Source organism: Spermophilus citellus, assembly GCF_964194105.1.
Source record: "Spermophilus citellus genome assembly, chromosome: 4".
Taxonomy (NCBI): Eukaryota; Metazoa; Chordata; class Mammalia; order Rodentia; family Sciuridae; genus Spermophilus; species Spermophilus citellus.
The window spans coordinates 26215149-26233985 of NC_138185.1; the positions used below are offsets into that span (position 1 = coordinate 26215149).

The 18837-nt window shown below is 47.0% G+C and overlaps 1 protein-coding gene across 4 annotated transcripts in view; it reads right to left on the bottom strand.

Annotated features, from left to right (window-relative positions):
• HM13 (histocompatibility minor 13) overlaps window positions 1-15964 on the bottom strand; it is a 43818-nt gene extending 27854 nt beyond the window's left edge. For 2 of the 4 annotated variants that reach the window (XM_081291538.1, XM_081291540.1), the window contains exons 1-3: window positions 15655-15964; window positions 6793-6891; window positions 694-776 (exon numbers count right to left, since the gene is read on the bottom strand). In XM_081291538.1, the coding sequence (XP_081147664.1) occupies window positions 694-776; window positions 6793-6891; window positions 15655-15837 (365 nt within the window). In that variant the 5' untranslated portion in view covers window positions 15838-15964. The remainder of the gene's footprint in view (window positions 1-693; window positions 777-6792; window positions 6892-15654) is intronic. The other 2 variants (XR_014021635.1, XM_081291539.1) reach the window with 2 other exon arrangements.
• Between the last annotated feature and the right edge of the window lie 2873 nt (window positions 15965-18837).

Sequence of the window (18837 nt, forward strand, 5' to 3'; positions counted from 1 at the left end):
CACCTGGACAGAGCAAAGTTCTTAACCTCTCTGAGCTTCTGTTTCCCTGACTAACCTAGGATTAAAAGAAAGAGCTAAATGCAAGTTTCTCTGGTACGTTAACACAGATAGTAACAAAGTTAACAGTTATTGAACATATTAAGTGCGAGAAACCAAGCTAAAAGCTTTCCACATGACCCCAGAAGGAAGGTGTTATTATCTTCTACCACACTGGTGAGGAAATTGAGGCCAGAGAGATTAAATAACTTGTTCAAGGTCATTGGGCTATTAAGTGGCAGAGTCTGGATTTAAAGTCAGGTAGTCAGATTCCAGAGCTTGCCTCCCTAATCTTTCCCCATACTGCTTCTCTCATGAAAAAAGACGAGTCAAGATGCTTGGCAGGCCACAGCACCTGGCATTACTCATCTCAGTACTCTGACAACACCAGGATGTTACTGCTCACAAACAACCTTCCCAACAACAGTGGCAGTGGGAAACATCCACGGTTACTTTTATAGGTCCCTATAAAGACACTGTAGCACAGACATGTTACAGTTCTAGTCCTAGGTCACCTTTAGTGACACAAGGGAAAGATTCCCTTGGGTTTTTGGGCCAAACCCGGCTCTGAATGACACCAAAGGTCATGTTCATATCCAAAACCCTGTTCTGGCTCCTGTGAAAGCTGCTTCATATGCTGCAGAGATGCCTTCTGACCTGATGGTGTGGGACAACGCCAGGATTCCCAGCACGAAGAAATACATGGACAGCAAGAGGTTGATGTACTCCTGGGAGAATATCTGAGGCAGAAATACAAAAAGAAACAGGAAGTTAGGATGCCTGTGGCCACAAGGAAACTATATATATATATAGAGTCCCAGCTTCTCTTCTGGAGGTTGGTCTCATGCCCCTGGAGTCGGGGGACAGTTGGGAAGAAACCTCAGACAAAATCAGGGCACTCCTATTTTCTATGGCTGTGAGAAAAAAGGGTGGGACTCCAAGCCCCATCCTGTACCTCCCAAAGGAGTCTAGAGGCGTGTGCCCATGACTGCATTATCTGGAAACAGGCAATTATCGTTTGTGTCCAGAGTCTTGCAGAGTGGTCCTGCATGGATGGGGAGCCCAAGGCACAGAAACCTGAGAGCTGTTGGAGCTGCAGTACTTGCTCTTCCATATCTCCTGTCCCTGCCCCCAAATCCCAGGAGCCCTTACAGAGTGGCCATTACAGCCACCATCATGCTAGCTGCAAAGTATCTGGGTGCCCTGCCCCACTCTCCATGTCCACTCCATTGATAACTCCTCCTGATAACTGTGGTGGGAGGTTGGGACAGCAGGCCCTGATAGCCGCATCCTGGCCACTTTATTGTCAGGTGAAACAGGACATATTCTCCGTCAAATGTTCTAAACTCAAGTGTCACGTTTTAAGTCTGGGCCTTGGCTATGTCATGTTCCTCCACACTTGCTGTATCCTTGCTGAATTTGCTACTGTGATGGTCTAACTGCGAGGGAATGATGTGCTCATCTGAGAAGGGCAGGGACACTGGCCCTCTGCTCTCAAGTAAGGCTGTGATGGAATGTGTTTAAATGCCAACTTGATCACAGCAGTCCCCTGGTTAAATCCTTGCAGTGGCTTCCCACTGTTCCCAGAAGCTGGAGGCCCACACCCTTGCACTGACCTCTCCGCTCCTCTTCTATGTGCCCCAGTCACACTGGCTTTTGCAGTGTGATGGCTGTGTTACACCACCACCCACAGGTTACTTGGGCATGTACTCCTGGGCTGCTCTCTTTTCCCTTCACCTCGCCAGCCCTATTCATCCTTCCTCAGCCCAAGTTTTCCTCAGGTAGTCCCCCCAGTAATTCCGTGGACATTTACTGGTTTACCATGCTGGGCAGGACATTGTGCTGAACACTAGGAATATAGCTAGCAATAAGGTGAAGTGCCTGCTTGGAGTTCACCTGCCAGCGAGGGAGAAAGAATCTCAAAAGAAACAATGATCTATAACGTACGGTTAGGTGTGCTGGCGCTAAGGAAAGCAAAGCAGGGCAAGGGGTTAAGTGAAGGGGCTGTTATAGTTTGGATATTAAGTGTCCCCCTGAGAAGCTCATGGTGGTGTAAACATGATACCCAATGCAGCAATGTTCAGAGGTGGAATGATTAGTTTATGAGAGCCGTAACCTCATCAATGGGTTAATCCATTCGATGGATCAATTTGAGTGGAATACTGGGTAGCAACTGTGTGGGGGGTGGGGCCGGAGGAAGCAGCTCACTGGGGATGTGCCCCGGGGATTATATTTTCTCACTGGCTCTCTACGCTCTCTCAGTTCCTGGCTGCCATGTGCTGAGGACCTTCCTTCCACTGTGCCCTGCTGCCATGATGTTCTGCCTCACCTCAGGTCCAGAGCAATGGAGTTGGCTGACCATGGACTGAATCTCTGAAAATGTGAGACCCAAATAAACTTCTCTTCCTCTGAGTTATCTTGTTGGGTATTTTGGTCACAGTGATGAAAAACTGACTGACATAGGGTGAGAGCTGCTACTTCAGACAGTGGCCACGGAAAGCCTTCAGAAGGGAGGACACTACAATAGAACCCTCAGAGCGGGAGGAGGCTGTGGAGATGCTCAGGGGAGAGCACCTGAGGCAGAGGGAAGGGCAGGTAGAAAGATCCTGAGGTGGGTGCTTGTTTGTGTGTGTAGGGAACAGTAAGGGCCTGTAAGCCTGGGGCAAGGGAACAAGGGAGCGTCAGGAGGTGAGGCTAGGGAGACAGGAGGGAGCCAGACCCTGTGGTACCACGAAAGATTTCAGATTCACCTAAGTGAGATCGGTCAGCACTGGAGGGCTTTTGCAGTGTGATGGCTGTGCCACACTACCACCCACAGGTCACTTGGGCATGTGCTGGGACATGATCTGATGGTCTGACAGGATTCCTCTGTTGCTATGCAGAACAAAGACACTGAAGGACAGGAGTGGAAGCAGAGAGCCCAGTGGGCGAGGAGGGCCCTACAAATCCAGCAAAGGGAATACAGTGACCTGCATTGGGGGACATGGAGTAAAGTGATGAACAGCAAAAGACTCTAAATCTGTTCTGGAATCAGGATCGCAGGAAGTGCACAGGGACTGGATATGAAGGATGAGAGGAGCAAGGACAAGGACTCCCGGGGTTTTTGGCCAAGCAGCTAGGTGGACAGAGGTGCTCTTGTCTTAGATGGAGGTTTGGGCAGGAGCAGGGTTCATCCTAGGCGGGTTCTTCTGTGCTTTCCTGCCTCTGGGGGACCTTGTCTTCACACCCCTTCTCAGAGCTTTAACTTCATATTTCTCTATGTGACTGGTGTCTGTCTCCACTACTCAACAAGATGCTCCTTGAGGGCAGGGGGGTTGGCTTTTTTCTTGCTACGGTGGTGTCCCAGGCACAGGGCCCAATGTAGCAGGCACTCAGTAAATGTAGAAGGACTGAGCGGATGAGCAGTCCAGTGCCTGCCTGGATGAGTACTACTGTAGAGGAGGCACCTGGATTAGGCCTCATCTGTGGAGATGTTCTGTGCCTCACGCAGTGTTCTTCCAATGTGGGCTCTGAGGAAAAAAGCTTGCTTAGGCCACACTTGTGAGCTGGCTACTTTGACTGTGTGGTTATGGGAATTGAGCACTAAGACGCACTTTGCTTTGTGCTTTGGCTGCCAGAAAGTTAGAGCCACAATTGTGGTCCATTTCTGGCAAGAATACAAGTCTTTAAGCCACAGGGTCTGGGTAATGTCCTCACCCAAGACTTGTTTTTTCCTATTTCAACTTTTTTCTTCACCCCTTTGTTTTTCTCATGCCATTGGATTTTATTTTTATAAGCTGCCTAAAAGCAATTGGGTAAATGAGAGGAGATCAAGTAAATGCTATCATGTTGAGAAATGCTGTTGTGTTTTCAAACTTCATATTTTCCTAATGCCTCAACATCCCCACACACAGGCAGTGAGCACCCCACCCAGGTAACAGAGGCAGCAGTGTGATAAGGCTGGTCCCTACACAAGTTCCCCTTATTTCCCTCCCCAGACTGAGCCCTCATGACATTTAAACACACCAATGACAATGATCCCCTCATGCCTGTGTTCTCTGCACTGAACTCCAGTACAGGCACCTGCCCAGGGGTCCTTCTTCTCACCTGCACAGTTAAATCTGCTCCCTGGGACTTCTCCCCCGTGGGTCCCTGTGTGCTGTGCGGTGCCTCCTTCTCTAGGGCCTCTGAGTATAATAGATCCTGTACTTCCACTCGCCTCTCTGAGCATTGAGTTCCTTGGCTGTGTTGGAATGATCCTTAAAGACTCTGCAAGGGGGAGTTCCCCATTTATCACACAGTTGAGGACAAGAGGGAACATTCTAAACCAGGCAGTAAGTCCTTCAGAAAGGCATATGAAATGAAAGGGTCTACTACACTCAGAGATTGGAGAGAGGGAGACTCTTGGGCAAGTGCCTTTATGGGGTCAAGGCAGAGCACACAAACAAAAGACTGGAGGGGGAAGTGGTGACAGATACCAGCCTTAACTACACCTGGTCACCTGGACAGGATGTTTTGAGCTTGACTATGGGGATGCTGTCATTTCAGGAAAAATTCTAAGAATGTCTAATGCAGTTTCAAATGCCAGTACAGCAACGAGAAGTCAGAGGAAGAAGTGGAGTAAGAGCCCTGTGGTAGGTGCTTCTGCTGTTAAACCAACCAGCCAACTAGCTATCAGGTTGAGATTCCTGAGGAGCCTGGTGGCTGCCCTGTCTGCAACTGCCTTTCAGAAATCTCCCCGTGGACACTGCAGAGGCAGGGTGTAGAGGTGGGACTGTGAAAGGGAGCTTCCCGCCCAGAGAGGAGGGTAGGCTGAGCAATGGCAGTCCTGCCTTAAAAAATAGTTCACACCCTCTGCTGTCAGATACTCCTTTTGGAGGGATCTAGCCTAAGGAAAGAATCCTAAATCCTAAATATATTAGGCGGTCTTGAGGCAAGGGACTTGGTGTCTTCCTGCACTGAGCACAACAGAGACTTGAGAAATCTGCCAAAAGCAAAGTCAGAAGCAACAGGCCCGCTGTGCCCAGAGCCACAGAGATCTCTGAGGCAGAGGGAGAGGAAAGGAAGCAGAGGGAGACACACTGCACAGCTCTACTTACAGCAGCTCGACTCACTCAGACACAAACACACCACACACTAGACACACTAGAGCAGGCACTTCTGGTGGAGACGGAGATGAAGGTGGGAAATGGAGGCGGACATTAGGGGTGAAGTAGGGGAACAAACAAGATGGGGCACCTGAGGGTGGTATGCCGTGAACCAAGGCATTTGATAAGATATTCACCTGAGGTCCAGGGAAAAAAAAGGGGTGGGGTGGGGGATCAGCAAATAGCCAATGCTCTTTGGTACATCCTTATTTTTCAGAGTAAAAATCAGAATGACATTTTCTGTTTGAAGTGATGGGGGTACTGTAAGTCAACTGTGATGTATCTGCCTGTAGGCATATTCTGAAACCGTTAAAAACAGTAGTTATGATTGAACAATGAGATAGTGATGCAACAGGAAACAGGCATGAAAAATTAGGCATTTGCTTCATTTACAGAATAGCAAAACCCAAAAACGTGGATGCTACCTAACACAGTGGACAGCACAGGGAAGCTAGCACGCTTGTAACTGCCAGTAGGAATGTAAAACTGCCCCTTTGGAGGGCAATTTTGGTACTATCTAATTATAAAACAAGCCTCTGCTTGACCTGGGAATACTGCAGACATACTTGAAGAAAATTTGTGCATGTGCCAAATACTTCATGCCAAAATATGTGCAGGAAGACATTCATAGCAGCACTACTTTGATATTCTAACAGTGGACACACATCCTCAGGGGTATATCATATAACAGAACCACGGGCAGCTTAAAAAGAATCAGGTGGATTGGACTGTGTTGATATAAAAATACTTTCATGGTGAAAGCTGTAGATTTGATAAATAAACTAAAAATATAATCCTAGATCTATGCATAACAGAGCCACAATAAACTAATATTGAGGAGAGGATTATGGCTCATTTGTATTTTCTTCCCTTAGTCTGAAATTCTTTTTTTCTTTAAGGTGCCGAGGATAAAACAAACCTAGGCCTTGGGCATGCTAGGCAAGCACTCTACCAGTGAGCCCACCTCCAGCCCCAGAAAATAGTACGATTATATATATATATATATTTTTTAAAAAAAAGTTTCAAGGAGAGTTTGCAGTAACATGAGAAAATGCTCATGATGTTATCAATGTGAGGTGAGAAAAGCAGCTACAGACTGAATACACCACGTGGTCACAGCCATGGAGAAACCATGCACGGGAAGAACGCGGAAGGACACACCTCCAAAGGGAAACTGTGACTGTCTCTGGAAGTGGGGTTTTGGATGATTGCTGTTTCCCCCTTTTTACTTTTCTGTGTATTCCAGGTTTGCAACACTGAGCCTGTGTAACTTTTATTGGGAAAATAAACCTCGATAAATTAAAAAAAAAAAAAGGCGATTAGTATGGTAGAGGTAATGTCAGAGACACAAGCTATACCCCAGCCCAACACATACAGTACAATAAAACCAAATTGGTATCATGAAACAGAACAAAAAATCTACATGGAGAAAAGAAATAGACTGGCAGGAAAGGTCCCAAACATGGACAATAGCTGTCTCTGGGTAGTGGGTCTACACGTAAATCTTTAATTTCTCCCTGCTCTTTATTTTCTAGAATCAAACATGCATGGCTCCTGTGATGAGAAAAATAAAACAAAAGAAAATAAAGTTATTTAAACCAAATGACATCACAGGTGGCAAACAACTTACTTTGAAAAAGAGGTAGAGTCCCAAGAGTGTGCAGCTGGCGATGATGGGGAAGCGGGCGGCATCCCGGCTGGTGATGGTTTCAGGCATGTCCGAGGCATTCTGGAGGAGAGAAGAGAGGCAGCGCTGAGTGGGGCTCTGGTCTGTCTGTCCTCTGTGGCTGGCTGCTGATGGGATTCGGTGTTCCAACAACTCATCTGGTGCCTCAAGGCTTTTGCTTATGCTAGTCCTGCTGCCAGGGAGGCTGCCTGACTCCCCCTGGGCAAGATAATCTGATCCCCTCATTTTCCCATTGAGGACATCTGGACTGTGGTGAAGACCATCCAGAAGAACCCAGGGCATGTGTGGCATGTCTGAGGAGAAGAGCCATGGCAGAGGCAGTTAAAGCATTGACAACTGAGAAGGGGTAGGGGGTTAGAAGAGAGAGAGAGAAAAAAAAAGGAAACAGGGCTGGGGATACAGCGCTTGCCTAGTGTGCAGGAGGCCCTGGGTTCAATCCCCAGCACCACAAAGGTGTGGGGTGGGGGGACACCCAAAAAATGAACCACTGGGAGAACTGAATATGGTTAAAAAAAAAACACTATTACATTTATAAATGGCAGATGCTACTGTTGGCAAGAATGTGATGTAGGCAACGGGACCGTTGAATGATATTTACATGAAAAAGAACTGAATGCAATCAAACTGACAGTGGAGTAACAGTGTAACATAGGATTTAAATTAGCTTCATAGAAGCTTCATAGACTTTTCCTCACCGTCCTCAAAGGCCCAGCAAACACTTGCTGCCATGCCCTTCCAGATTCCCCCACTGGGATAAGCCAACCCCCAACTATTTCATATCATAACCACCAAAATCCTAGCAAAGGCAAAAGAGACACCCATGCCAAGGTGAAATTCTTTCCATAGCAGCCACAGGCTGGTCACAGTGTTCAATATTCCACTGTTACCACGTCCATCTCGTGAAGAAGGCACCAGCATTCCTGGGAGAAGGGACGCCATTCAGCTGTGGAATCTTACCAACAGGAAGGCTGGGTTTGTGGCTCAGTGGCAGAGAGCTTGCTTTGCACACGTGAGGCACTGGGTTCGATCCTCAGCACCACATAAAAATATGTAAACAAGAGATAGTGTGTTCATCTATAACTAAATATATATATGTATACACACACACACACACGTTAAAAAAAAAAAACAAACCACAATATGAGAGGGGAGCTACTGGAGGGGGATTCTGGCTCAAGGAGGTGGTTCTGCCCCAAGGTGGAAGACTGCAGAAGGGGAATGAGGGAATGAGATGGGAGTACAGGGTAGCAGCCCAGGAAATCATCACTAGGAGAGGGAGGGAAACAGCGGTGTGTTGCATCATTGGCTTGAGTACAAACCTATCCAGCCTTTTGGGGAGGGCAATCTGGCAGAATATGTCAAATCATAATTTGCACATGCCCAAGGAAATAAAGATTGACAGACAGGAACTACAAATGACTTTTTAGTCATAGGAAAAAAAAAGTTCATTTTTCACTTTTTTCCACCCCCTGAAGTGCTGGGGATCAAACCTAGGACCACTCACATGCTAGGAAAGCTCTCTACCACTGAGCTACATTCCCAGCCCTTCACTCTTGAACTTGAGATTCTCCTGCTTCAGCCTCCAGAGCTGCTGGGGTTACAGGTGTGCATCACTATGCCCAGCTCCCACCTCTCACTCTCAATAAGAGAACCTGAAATTGAAGTACACTGACATTCCATTTTTCCTCATAATGGAAAAAAACCCACACTTTTGGTCTTCTGTACAGATGACTTGGCAACACATGTCAAAACCAAACCACAAATGTTCGGACCCTTTGATCAAGCAAATATACTTCTGAGAATTTTTTTTTACAGATGAAACTCTCATACCAGCAAAATGATGCCTATGAGGGGTTGGAGATGTGGCTCAAGCGGTAGCGCGCTCGCCTGGCATGCGTGCGGCCCGGGTTCGATCCTCAGCACCACATACAAACAAAGATGTTGTGTCCGCCAATAACTAAAAAATAAATATTAAAAATTCTCTCTCTCCTCTCTCACTCTCTCTTAAAAAAAAAAAAAAAGATGCCTATGAAGTACATCCAAGGTATTCCTGGCTGTTAATCGGTTGCTGGTGACTGAAGCAAGTCATCTGCATTCTGTGTACCAATTTGCTCATCTGTCAAACAGGAGGACACCCTCTTACTTCAAAAAAGAGCAAAGAGGCTTAAACCAAATGAGATGTGTAATGCCAAAGAGGTGGGCAAACTGTAAAGTAATGTGATCACAGGAGGCTGTGATTACTAGGGAGAGGTGAGTGAGGAGCCCCTTTGCAAACTGCTGTGTGTAGGCTGGGCAGCAGGCCCTCCCCTCTGGAGCTGGGAACTCTGCGTGAATCACTCTCCAGCAGCTTCGCCAGGAGGTGGGGGTGGGGAGGGTGAGCAATACCATTACCAAGAGGCCCAGTTTCCTTCCTTCCCTCTTTTCTACCAGGCTGTTTTTTTTTTTTTTTTGAATTTCTTTCTTTCCTAGTTTTTGGTGGTACTGGGGATTGAGCCCAGGGCTTTACATATGCTAGGCAAGTGTTTCACCAATGAGTTACACTCCAAGCCCTTTTATTTTAGTTTTTTTCTGGTACTGGGGATTAAACCCAGGGTTGCTTAATCATTGAGCCACATTCCAGGGTCTTTTTTTATGTTTTATTTTGAGAGAGGGTCTCACCAAGTCCTTAGGGCTTCACTAATTTGCTGAGGCTGGCCTTGAACTTGCAATCCTATTGCCTCAGCCTCCCAAATTGCTGGGATTATAGGCATGTGTCACCACGCCCATCCCTTTTATTTTATTTTTAGGCAGAATCTCTAGGTTGCCCTGGCTGGCCTTGAACTTGTGGTCCTGCTGCTTCAGCTCCAGAGCAGCTGGGATTACATGCATGAGACACACCATACCTGGCTTAATTTCTGCTTTTTTTGGCAGCAGTTTGTGGTGGGACTTGGGCAAATGCCTCAGCCTCTCTGTGCACCTCCACAAATTGAATACGATTCCTGTGTGACAGCAGAGTAGGTACAAAATAAACCAGACAGCTCCTGACCTCAGAGTTCCCAGGAAGACAGGCCAAGACCTTGACAGGTAAATAGTACAGTGACATAAAACAAAACATGTATACTGATGTGTGATGTGATTCATGGTATGAGTGCAAAGTGGTTAAAGGAGGGCTGAGGTCAGAAGTCCCACTGGGACTCCAATTGCACTCCTTCCCAGCTGTGGGACCTTGGAAGGTGATTTTTCTCTCTCAGAGCCTCAATTCCTCAGTTGTAAAATGAGTTGTGAGGATTCCCATTTCTGCATAGGAAGTACTTGAGTAATCATTCAAGCTGTATACACTATTTTTTTTTTTTTAAGAGAGAGTGAGAGACAGTGAGAGAGAGGATTTTAATATTTATTTATTTTTTTAGTATTTGGCGGACACAACATCTTTTGTTTGTATGTGGTGCTGAGGATCGAACCCGGGCCACACGCATGCCAGACGAGCGTGCTACCGCTTGAGCCACATCCCCAGCCCCTGTATACACTATTTTTAAAAAAATTTTTTTTTTAGTTGTGGATGGACACAATATCTTTATTTATGTATTTTTATGTGGTGCTGAGGATTGAACTGAGTGCCTCACTCATGCAAGGCAAGTGCTCTGCCAATGAGCTACAACCCCAGCCCTGAGCTGTTACACTATTCATATCACTTTTATGAATGAGGGAATCATGAGTATATAGGGAAATAAAGGAGTGTCAGTGGTGCCAGAGCAGATGCAGCTTGAAAGCCAGATAGAGTCAGGTATGCAGCAGAACTGACTGAGTTGAGGAGTTTGCTTTGTGCACAAGGAAATGAAGCACTTATCAAGCAGAGACCTGCATATACAGAGGCCCAGGGCTGGGAAGTACACAAGGGCTTTTGTAACTTCACCTATAAACCATTGTTAAGGCTCATCTTCACAGATTCCCTCCATTCAGCCAATACCTGGAGAGGAAGAGGCTTAACATTATTTGATGACAAACTAAGGTTGTGCAGACGCTCCACCTATCAGAGAAATCTGGTCTCCTCTGTGGGTGACTGTTATAAATATCTCATGCTGCAATGGTGAGTCAGAATGGGAGACATCAAATCTGACCAGCAATATTACTAATAAGGATAACGTTTATTGAGAACTTTTGGTGTGCCAAGCGGTGTTCTTGGTGTTTTACATGACCTTATCCTCACAAAACAGATACATTTTACAAGTGAGGAAAATTTGCTTAGTGTAACACAGATGGCAGGCAGCAGAGCCAGGATTCAAACTGTGGTAGTCTGTTTCCAGAACCCAGGCTCTTGGCTACCATTTACTAGACGACCTCTCTCTTTCCTATCTGGAAAAGCCTGCTGGAAAGTTGTGATAAGAAGATGCTCAGGAAGCCTGTGACCTTCCTAAGGAACAGAATGCTGAAGGTAAGAATTAGCTAATCCTTTCTGCCCTTTCTTCTTGTGGTACAAAGGATTGAACTCAGGGGTACTCTACCCCTGAGCTACATTCCAGCCCCCTTTAAAGTTTCATTTTGAGATAAGGTCTGGCTAATAATGGGAAATAATAAATATATAAAGATATTAATTTCAGCAGGGTTTGTAACAGCCCAAGACTCAAACAACCTAAATGACCACAGGCCTCCTAAGCCAATGTTCTCCAATTTGGATGTGTGTCAGAATCATGGGGTGGGGGGTGGGGGGGAAGCTCTGTTAAAACACCCCCTGTTGGGCCCACCTTGAGTTTCTAATTCTGAATCTTATTTCTCACAAGATCCCAGGTGATGCTGGTGCTGCAGGTCCAGGGACTACCCTTTGAGACCAGTGCTCTAAACAAAATGAGAGGTGCAGGTGGTACACCACAGCTGTTAAAAGAAGAACATGAAACTGGATGTGGTGGTGCACGCCTGCAATCCCAGCAACTTGAGGCTCAGGCAGGATTGTAAATTCAAGGCTAGCCTCAGCAACTCAGCCTCTCAACTCAGATTTGAGACCATGTCACAAATAGAAAATAAAAAGGTCTGGGATGCAGCTCAGTGGTAAAGTGTTCCAGGGTTCAATCCCCAGCACAACAACAAAAACAATAATAATAACAGCAGAAAAAAAAAAAAAAAAAAAAAAAAGGAGAGAGAGAACATGACCATAACATACTGACATGATTAGATCTCCAAAATATATTCAATGAAGAAAGCAAGGTACAGAAAAGACTGCACACATAATAAAATATAACAGTTACATAACTAAATGGGGACACATGCTTACTTACTGTACAGTCTGCCTGGAAGGATATTTAAGAAACAGGTGACAGGGGCTGCTTCTGGGGAGGGAAATTGGGCAGCTGGGGTGGAGGGAAACTCATTGTGCACCTCTGGATACCTTCTAAATTTTGTGCCAGGGACAAGCATTATCTGCCCTTCTTAACATGAAAGGATGAGGTAGATCTGATGTAGAAAAATGACTAATATATACTGATAAAGGAAAAAAATCAAATTGCAAAGCAATACTTATAATGCTGTTGTTATAAAAATAAACCTACCATGAATATATACACAAGCACATACTTAAGTTTGAATATACACAGAGAAAGTTCTTGGAGGTGGGCTGGGAGGTAGCTTAGTGGTAGTGCATGTACTTAGCAAGTAGTACTTACTACTTAGTGGTAGTGCAAGGCCTTAGTTTCCTTCCCCAGCACCATAAATTAAAAAATAAATAAATAAATAAAAATGCTCTGGAAGGTTACATTCCAAACAGCTAAGTGGGCTACTTCCAAGGAATAGTACTGAGGAGGCTTTTCCATTATGTTTCTGTACTGCTTGAGGGTTTTTTTTTTTTTAAAAACAAGTTTATAGTTATTTTTGTCACTACCAAGTTAAGCACTGCCTTGGGATTCTGATCCTCAGAAAGGCTATGTTCCCTGGGTATCTTGTCTTGGCATCCATGTCCCTCTCCTGACCTCAGGTCACACTTTTCATTGTCCCTGCTCTGTCTACTGAATTCTCACCTACTCCTGTAAAGTCAACTGCAGCCTCCCCTAGGAGACACACCAGGGCTCAATCTAGTAGACTCAGCACACACCTATACATTACTGGTGACTGAGGTCTGTGAAGAAGGCTCAGCACTCCTGGGACCTGGTTCAGAGCAGATGCCTTGTCCAACATGTTAGTTGAGGGGCTGCTTTGTTCTACAGGCCAAGGCTGCTGAACCAGCTGCTTGGACAGAATTTGCTCCCCTCAGGAACACAGATCTTGGACAGGGGTGTGCACAGCCCTTCTCTGCAAACCCTGCAATTGCTGGTATTACCGTCACAGACCCTTGTAGGCCACTTCTTCACAGCACTCCTGCATCTCCACCTTCTTCCTGGGATTTCACAGTGTGCCCTGGACACATAGACCCCAGGGCAAGTCTGTCTTCATATGCCCTCTCTCAGGTGGCTTTATGATCTAACATGAGTAGAAACCCAAAACTCTTGGGCCCCCACACTAACTCTTCTCCCTCCTTGCCAATTGACCAAGGAAATGATGCAGGGTGAAAAAGTGACTTTCCCCAGGCCAAAATGCTACTTGTGTAAGACTTTAGAGGCACCTGTATCCAAAGATAGTGTCCTGATCTGAGACAAGGCACGCCTGGTTCTGCCCCTATGTGGTATAATGATCTTAACAAGTCATTCTTTTGACCCTTGATTTATTTTTCTGTACAGTGGGAATAAAACTAGCTCCATCTGCCACACTGAGGTCTCTAGTATTGAAGTGGGTAAAGATTTTATAACTTTAGAGCATCCTGGTTATTGGAGGGAGAGGCCATCAGTGAATGGTCAGGCCCCATTTGTAAATTTCATAGTTTTACAGCCCTGCAGGAGATGTTTCGGAGAGGCAATTAGACAAAAGCACTTTAATCCACACTCTCTGCTCCAGCCACACCAGACCTTCTGTGCTTCTGTAACTGCTTTGTCTCTTCCAGGCTTCCTACCTCTCACTTTCCTCTGCTAGAATGCCCTCTCCTGGCTGGAATTCTACCTCTCCATCAATGCTTGGGCCTCCCTCCACACAAAGCCTCCATGCCCTGCTCCAGACATGCGTGCACAGCCTTTCTCTTTCTCTGCAAACCTTGCGGTTGCTGGTATCCTTCCCTCATCCACACTCCTGAACTCCTTGGTGACACTGCTCTGACCTACACATCCCTGCAGCATCCCTCCACTATAGACAATGGCAGAAGTTCGGGAAACACTGTTTCTGGAGGTGTTTTTGGAAGAGACGAGCAATCCCTGTGCAGAAGGTGCTAAGGAGAAGTGTTCAGACAGTTTGGGAGCTACTCAGATCAAGCTGCTCAACCTCCTGCCACACTGCCCTTTGGGTCCTTTGTCTTGGTCTATTTCTGAACTCCTCTCTGTACCAAGGCCTGGTATTGAGGATAAGGCCACCTGAACTCTGCTTAGCAAAGGCAGAATAGAAAGAAAAACAGGGTCACACTGAGCCTCTCAACCCAAGCCCTAACAGTTCTCCTTTGCATCTGACCAGAGAGAGCCAGTGGTGGGTTCTCTGTTCTTGGGGAAAAAAAGGCGGCAGCCTTCAGTCACTGCTTAAATTGGGCAGTGTTTTGAGAACCTGAGCTGGGGCAGTTTCAAAAGTGGCAGCTCCTTTGTGGGCCTGCTTCCGCTTGGGTCCATCTTCAGGTCTGGTGGGGGAGGAGCAGCGGGGATGCTTGTAGATTAAGAGGCTGTTAAGGAGGAGAGAGGGTGCCAGGAAGTCAGAAGCCACTGGTTCCAGGGACTAGAGCGGGCTTAATATAGGGAAGAAGTGGGGGTGGGGAGGGTGGGAGAGAGGAAGGAAGGAGAAGGAAAGTGCTAGAGTCCTCTTGGGTATCCAATGGGACAAATATTAAGGAAGGCCAAGGATGGGGACTGGCTCAGTTCCTCAGCAGGTAGGCCCAACTGGATGGAGGGACTGTATTAGGGGAGTCAGGGAGAAAGGATGCTTTGAGGTAGGGTCAGGGGCTGGGTGGGAACAGAGTAAAGGACTGGGTTTTAGCTAAAGACAAATTTGAGTGGTAGTTAGAGGAAGCCAACAAAAGAAGTGGTCTAAGCCTGTTTAAAAAGTAGAGGCACGAAGGTGCCAGTTCTGAAGAGCTGGCTGGAACTGGTTCCAGAAAGTAAAGCAATAGTCTAGATGCTAAAATGGAGCTATTTCCTGGGTTCATTTTTTCATGGCAGGGGCTAGGGCCTGATCGGAGAGCTTCATTAAGTGCCCACATGATATGATTTCAGTGAGACAGGAGACAGAGCCTAGATATGGGTCTGGATGCTAGAATTAGCCCTGGGGTGGGTAGGCAGGGCTCCTGATAGAGGGATGACTAGAGATGATACCACTCAATTCTCAGGACCATTACTCATTAGGTACAGATTGGGGTTGACCCAGAGCCCTGGATGGGGTGACTGTTCCAGCTGGGATGAGTATATGTTGCTGCTGACCAGCGACAGCAGAAGGTGGGGCTGGGCCCAGAGTGAACAATCAGCGCCAGAGCGGCGGTGTGAGGGTCGGCTGACCGTGGCTGCCGCATGATGCAGACAGAGAGGGATGTGTCAGGATCTAAGCAGGGGGAGAAATCAGCTCCCCTCTGAGGAAGGTTGGGTAGAGGGTCGGTGCCCAGATCCGAGGACGCCGCCAAAGGCCAGCCCCGGAATGTGGGCGCGGGTGGAGGGGACGGTGGTGATAAACCCTAGGGCCGGTTAGTGACCCCGGCGAGGAGTTCCTCCAAGAAAGGGTCGGATGGGAAGGGTCCATGCCAGCCATGAGAGTGGGAAGGCCCGGTTTAGCTGCCGAACCTACCTTGCCGCGGGCACAGCGCACCGAGCGCAGGGCGCCGAAGAAGATGGGCAGCAGCGCCATGAGTAGGAGGCTGCCGTAGGCCAGCGCGATGCCCTCGGGCGTGGAGGGCGGCCGCGTCGTGCCGTTGGCTGGGCCGCCTGACTCGGCGCTGCCGTTGTGCGGGTCGCTGAGGGCCGAGTCCATGGCGAGGCTGCGCTCGGGCTCTCACTCCAGCTCCGGCCGCTGCAGCAGGAACACAGACGGAGGGACGGACGCTGCGGGAAAAGCCACGTTCCCCTAAAGAAACAGGAAGTGACGTGCCCCCCTCGCCGTTCGGCGCCGCGCGCGCGCCCCGACGCCCACGCGCGCGCGCCCTCGTCTCCCCGCCCGCTCGCCCTCTAGCGGCGGCGGCCCGCGCAGAGGCGGGTTGCTGAGCAACCTGCTGGCGGCGGGGAGGGGAACGCTGGACCACTGCAGTCCTCGTCCATCCCGAGAGAGACCTGAGCCCTCATTTCCTAGTTCCAGTGGATTTCTTCAACCCCACACTGTTCTGTTCTCCACAAACCTTCGTCTCCAACTAAAAAACTTGTTTATTTATGTGTGCATTCATCCAATATTCCGTTGTTTATTCATTTCTTAAATATTTATTGGGTCCCACGATATGCCAGACACTCTCCTAGGATCTGGAGACACTGATGGGAACAATACAGGCAAAAGCTCGTCCCTATTATCATGAATCTTGCATTTTAGTGAAGTGTGTGTGTGTGTGTGGGGGGGTTAGGAAGAGAAGAAGTGAAATAAATAAAATAGAAAGTCTGAAATATAACCTTTGAAGATGGAGCTGGGTGAGGCCCACGCCTGTAATCCCAACGGCTTGGGAGGATTCGCGAGTTCAAAGTCAGCCTCAGTAACCTAGCGGCACCCTGTCTCTAAATAAAATATAAAAAGGTGCTGTGGATGGGGCTTGGTGGTTAAGACCCTCTGGGTTCAATACCTGGTACCAAGTAAATAAATAAACAAAGATGCTGTGTATAATTATGTATGGTAGCATGTAAATGCAGATAAATAATCTGGAGAAAAATAAAGTAAAAATGAGAGTGGGTAGGGCTTTCCAATGTATTAAGTACCTACCATGTGCTAGGAAATAATAATCCCTTTATAGTTTATAAGCCTACATAGTTTAAAGCATCATGGCTCTTATCACAATTAGAAGAAATTACTTATTTAAGTTATTTTTAATAGTGGTTCTTAAAATAGAAAATATATGCACAAAGTGAAAATTCAAAAGTACACAAAGATAAGAAAGACTCCTTCCCTTTTTTAGGTTTCTGCCTTACCTTCCTGAAGGGAATCGGCCTTAATAGTCTCTTGTGTATCATTCTAGAACCTTCCTGTGCATTTACAAGCAATTTGCTGATCCTTTTTTTTTTTTTGAGAGAGAGAGAGAGAGAGAGAGAGAATTTTATTATTTATTTTTTAGTTTTTGGTGGACACAACATCTTTGTCTGTATGTGGTGCTGGGGATCGAACCCGGGCCGCACGCATGCCAGGTGAGTGCGCTACGGCTTGAGCCACATCCCCAGCCCCAATTTGCTGATCCTTTTATTTAACAAATCAGTATCGCGTATCTAGCACACAGGTAGTGCTTTGCCTAACTCTAGGAACTGTAGGGCTATTCATGAGATAAACATGGACCTGTGCAGTGAGTAACACAAGGACACCATCTTAGGTTGGTGCTCAAAGGAGATCTGACACCTAAAGGGGAAGGGTGGAGCCAGCCAATGTAAAGATGCGTATGAGGGTCCTCAGGTGAGGAAGGGCCCTATGAGTTAGAGGAACCAAATGATGTTTGGAGGAAAGGGGAAAGAGAGCCAATGGTGACAACAAGGTCAGATTGGCCAGTGTGCATCATGGTGCACTGGGCCTGGTTGACTGGCATGGATTTTATTCTAAGAGAAGTGTGAAGATAGTCTAGGGTGTCATGCAGGGAAATTATATATTTTTGGATCTGGAATGTCCCCTAAAGTCTCATGTATTGAAGGCTTAGTTCCCAGTACAGCCAGTTTCCAATATAGGGCTTTGGGAAGTGAGTGGATCCTAGCACTCTGATCCCAACAATGGCTCAATCCACGGGTGGATTTGGAGCTGGATGGCCTATTGGAGGTGGTGAAGACTGTAGGAGGTGGGACCTGATTGAAAGGACTGGTTCCTTGGGGGTAAACTACATCTCGTCCTCCTCTCCCCCATTCTTCCTGGCTACCACGAGGCGAGCAGCTTTCCTCTGCCACACCTGTCTTCTGAGATGTTTCTGCTTCTTCTCATCCCTAAAAGCATTAGAGCCAGCTGATGTGGTTGGAAACACGGAAACTGTGAGTCAAAGTAAGCTTGCTCTTCTAAGTTGATTTCCTGAGGGATTTCGTTAGAGTGCTACAAGGCCGACTAGCACAACATCCTTACTTTTATTTGGTAATTATTTAATATCTATTTTCTCTGCTTGATTTTATGCTCCATGGAAGCAGACAGATGCCAGGTCTCTAGCATCCATTGATGAATTTCCAGCACCTGAAATCATGCCTGGCTTCAGTGGGCACTTGCTGAATGAATGAATAAACATATAATTTTAATTCTTTTTCTTTTTCTTTTTTGGTACTGGGGGTTGAACTCAGGGGTGCTTTACTGCTGAGCTACATCTTCAGCCCTTTTTAAATGTTTTAATTCTGGGACAGGGTCTCTATAAAGTGCTTGCTAAATTGCCAATTCTGGCTTCAAACTCGGGAGTCTCCTGCCTCAGCCTTCCGAGATTGCAGGCGTGCGCCACCATGCCCGGCTCTTTTGATTTTCAAAACAAATTGACACAAATAGGAAATTCCTGAGGCCTCTGATTATGCTACTGCTGCTCTACCTAAGGGAATGTGGTGAAAGCAGGTGGAGGAAAAACCGGAGAAACCTGCCACTGGAGAAACCCTGAGCCAAGCAGTGGAGAAGAAAGTTGCCCTCGGGGACCTGACAGCAAGCCAGCCTGGAACTCGGAAGGGAAGATACACTACTGAAAAGGCTCAACACAGTCAGCTGCCAAAGGGAAATATTTACAGAGCTTAGATGGATTATTACAGAGCAGGCAAAAAAGAGGGCACTTAGAACTGAGCCATTAAGTTGAGGCAGTAACTTGATAATCAGTACAGATGGTGTAAAATCCAGTGGCCT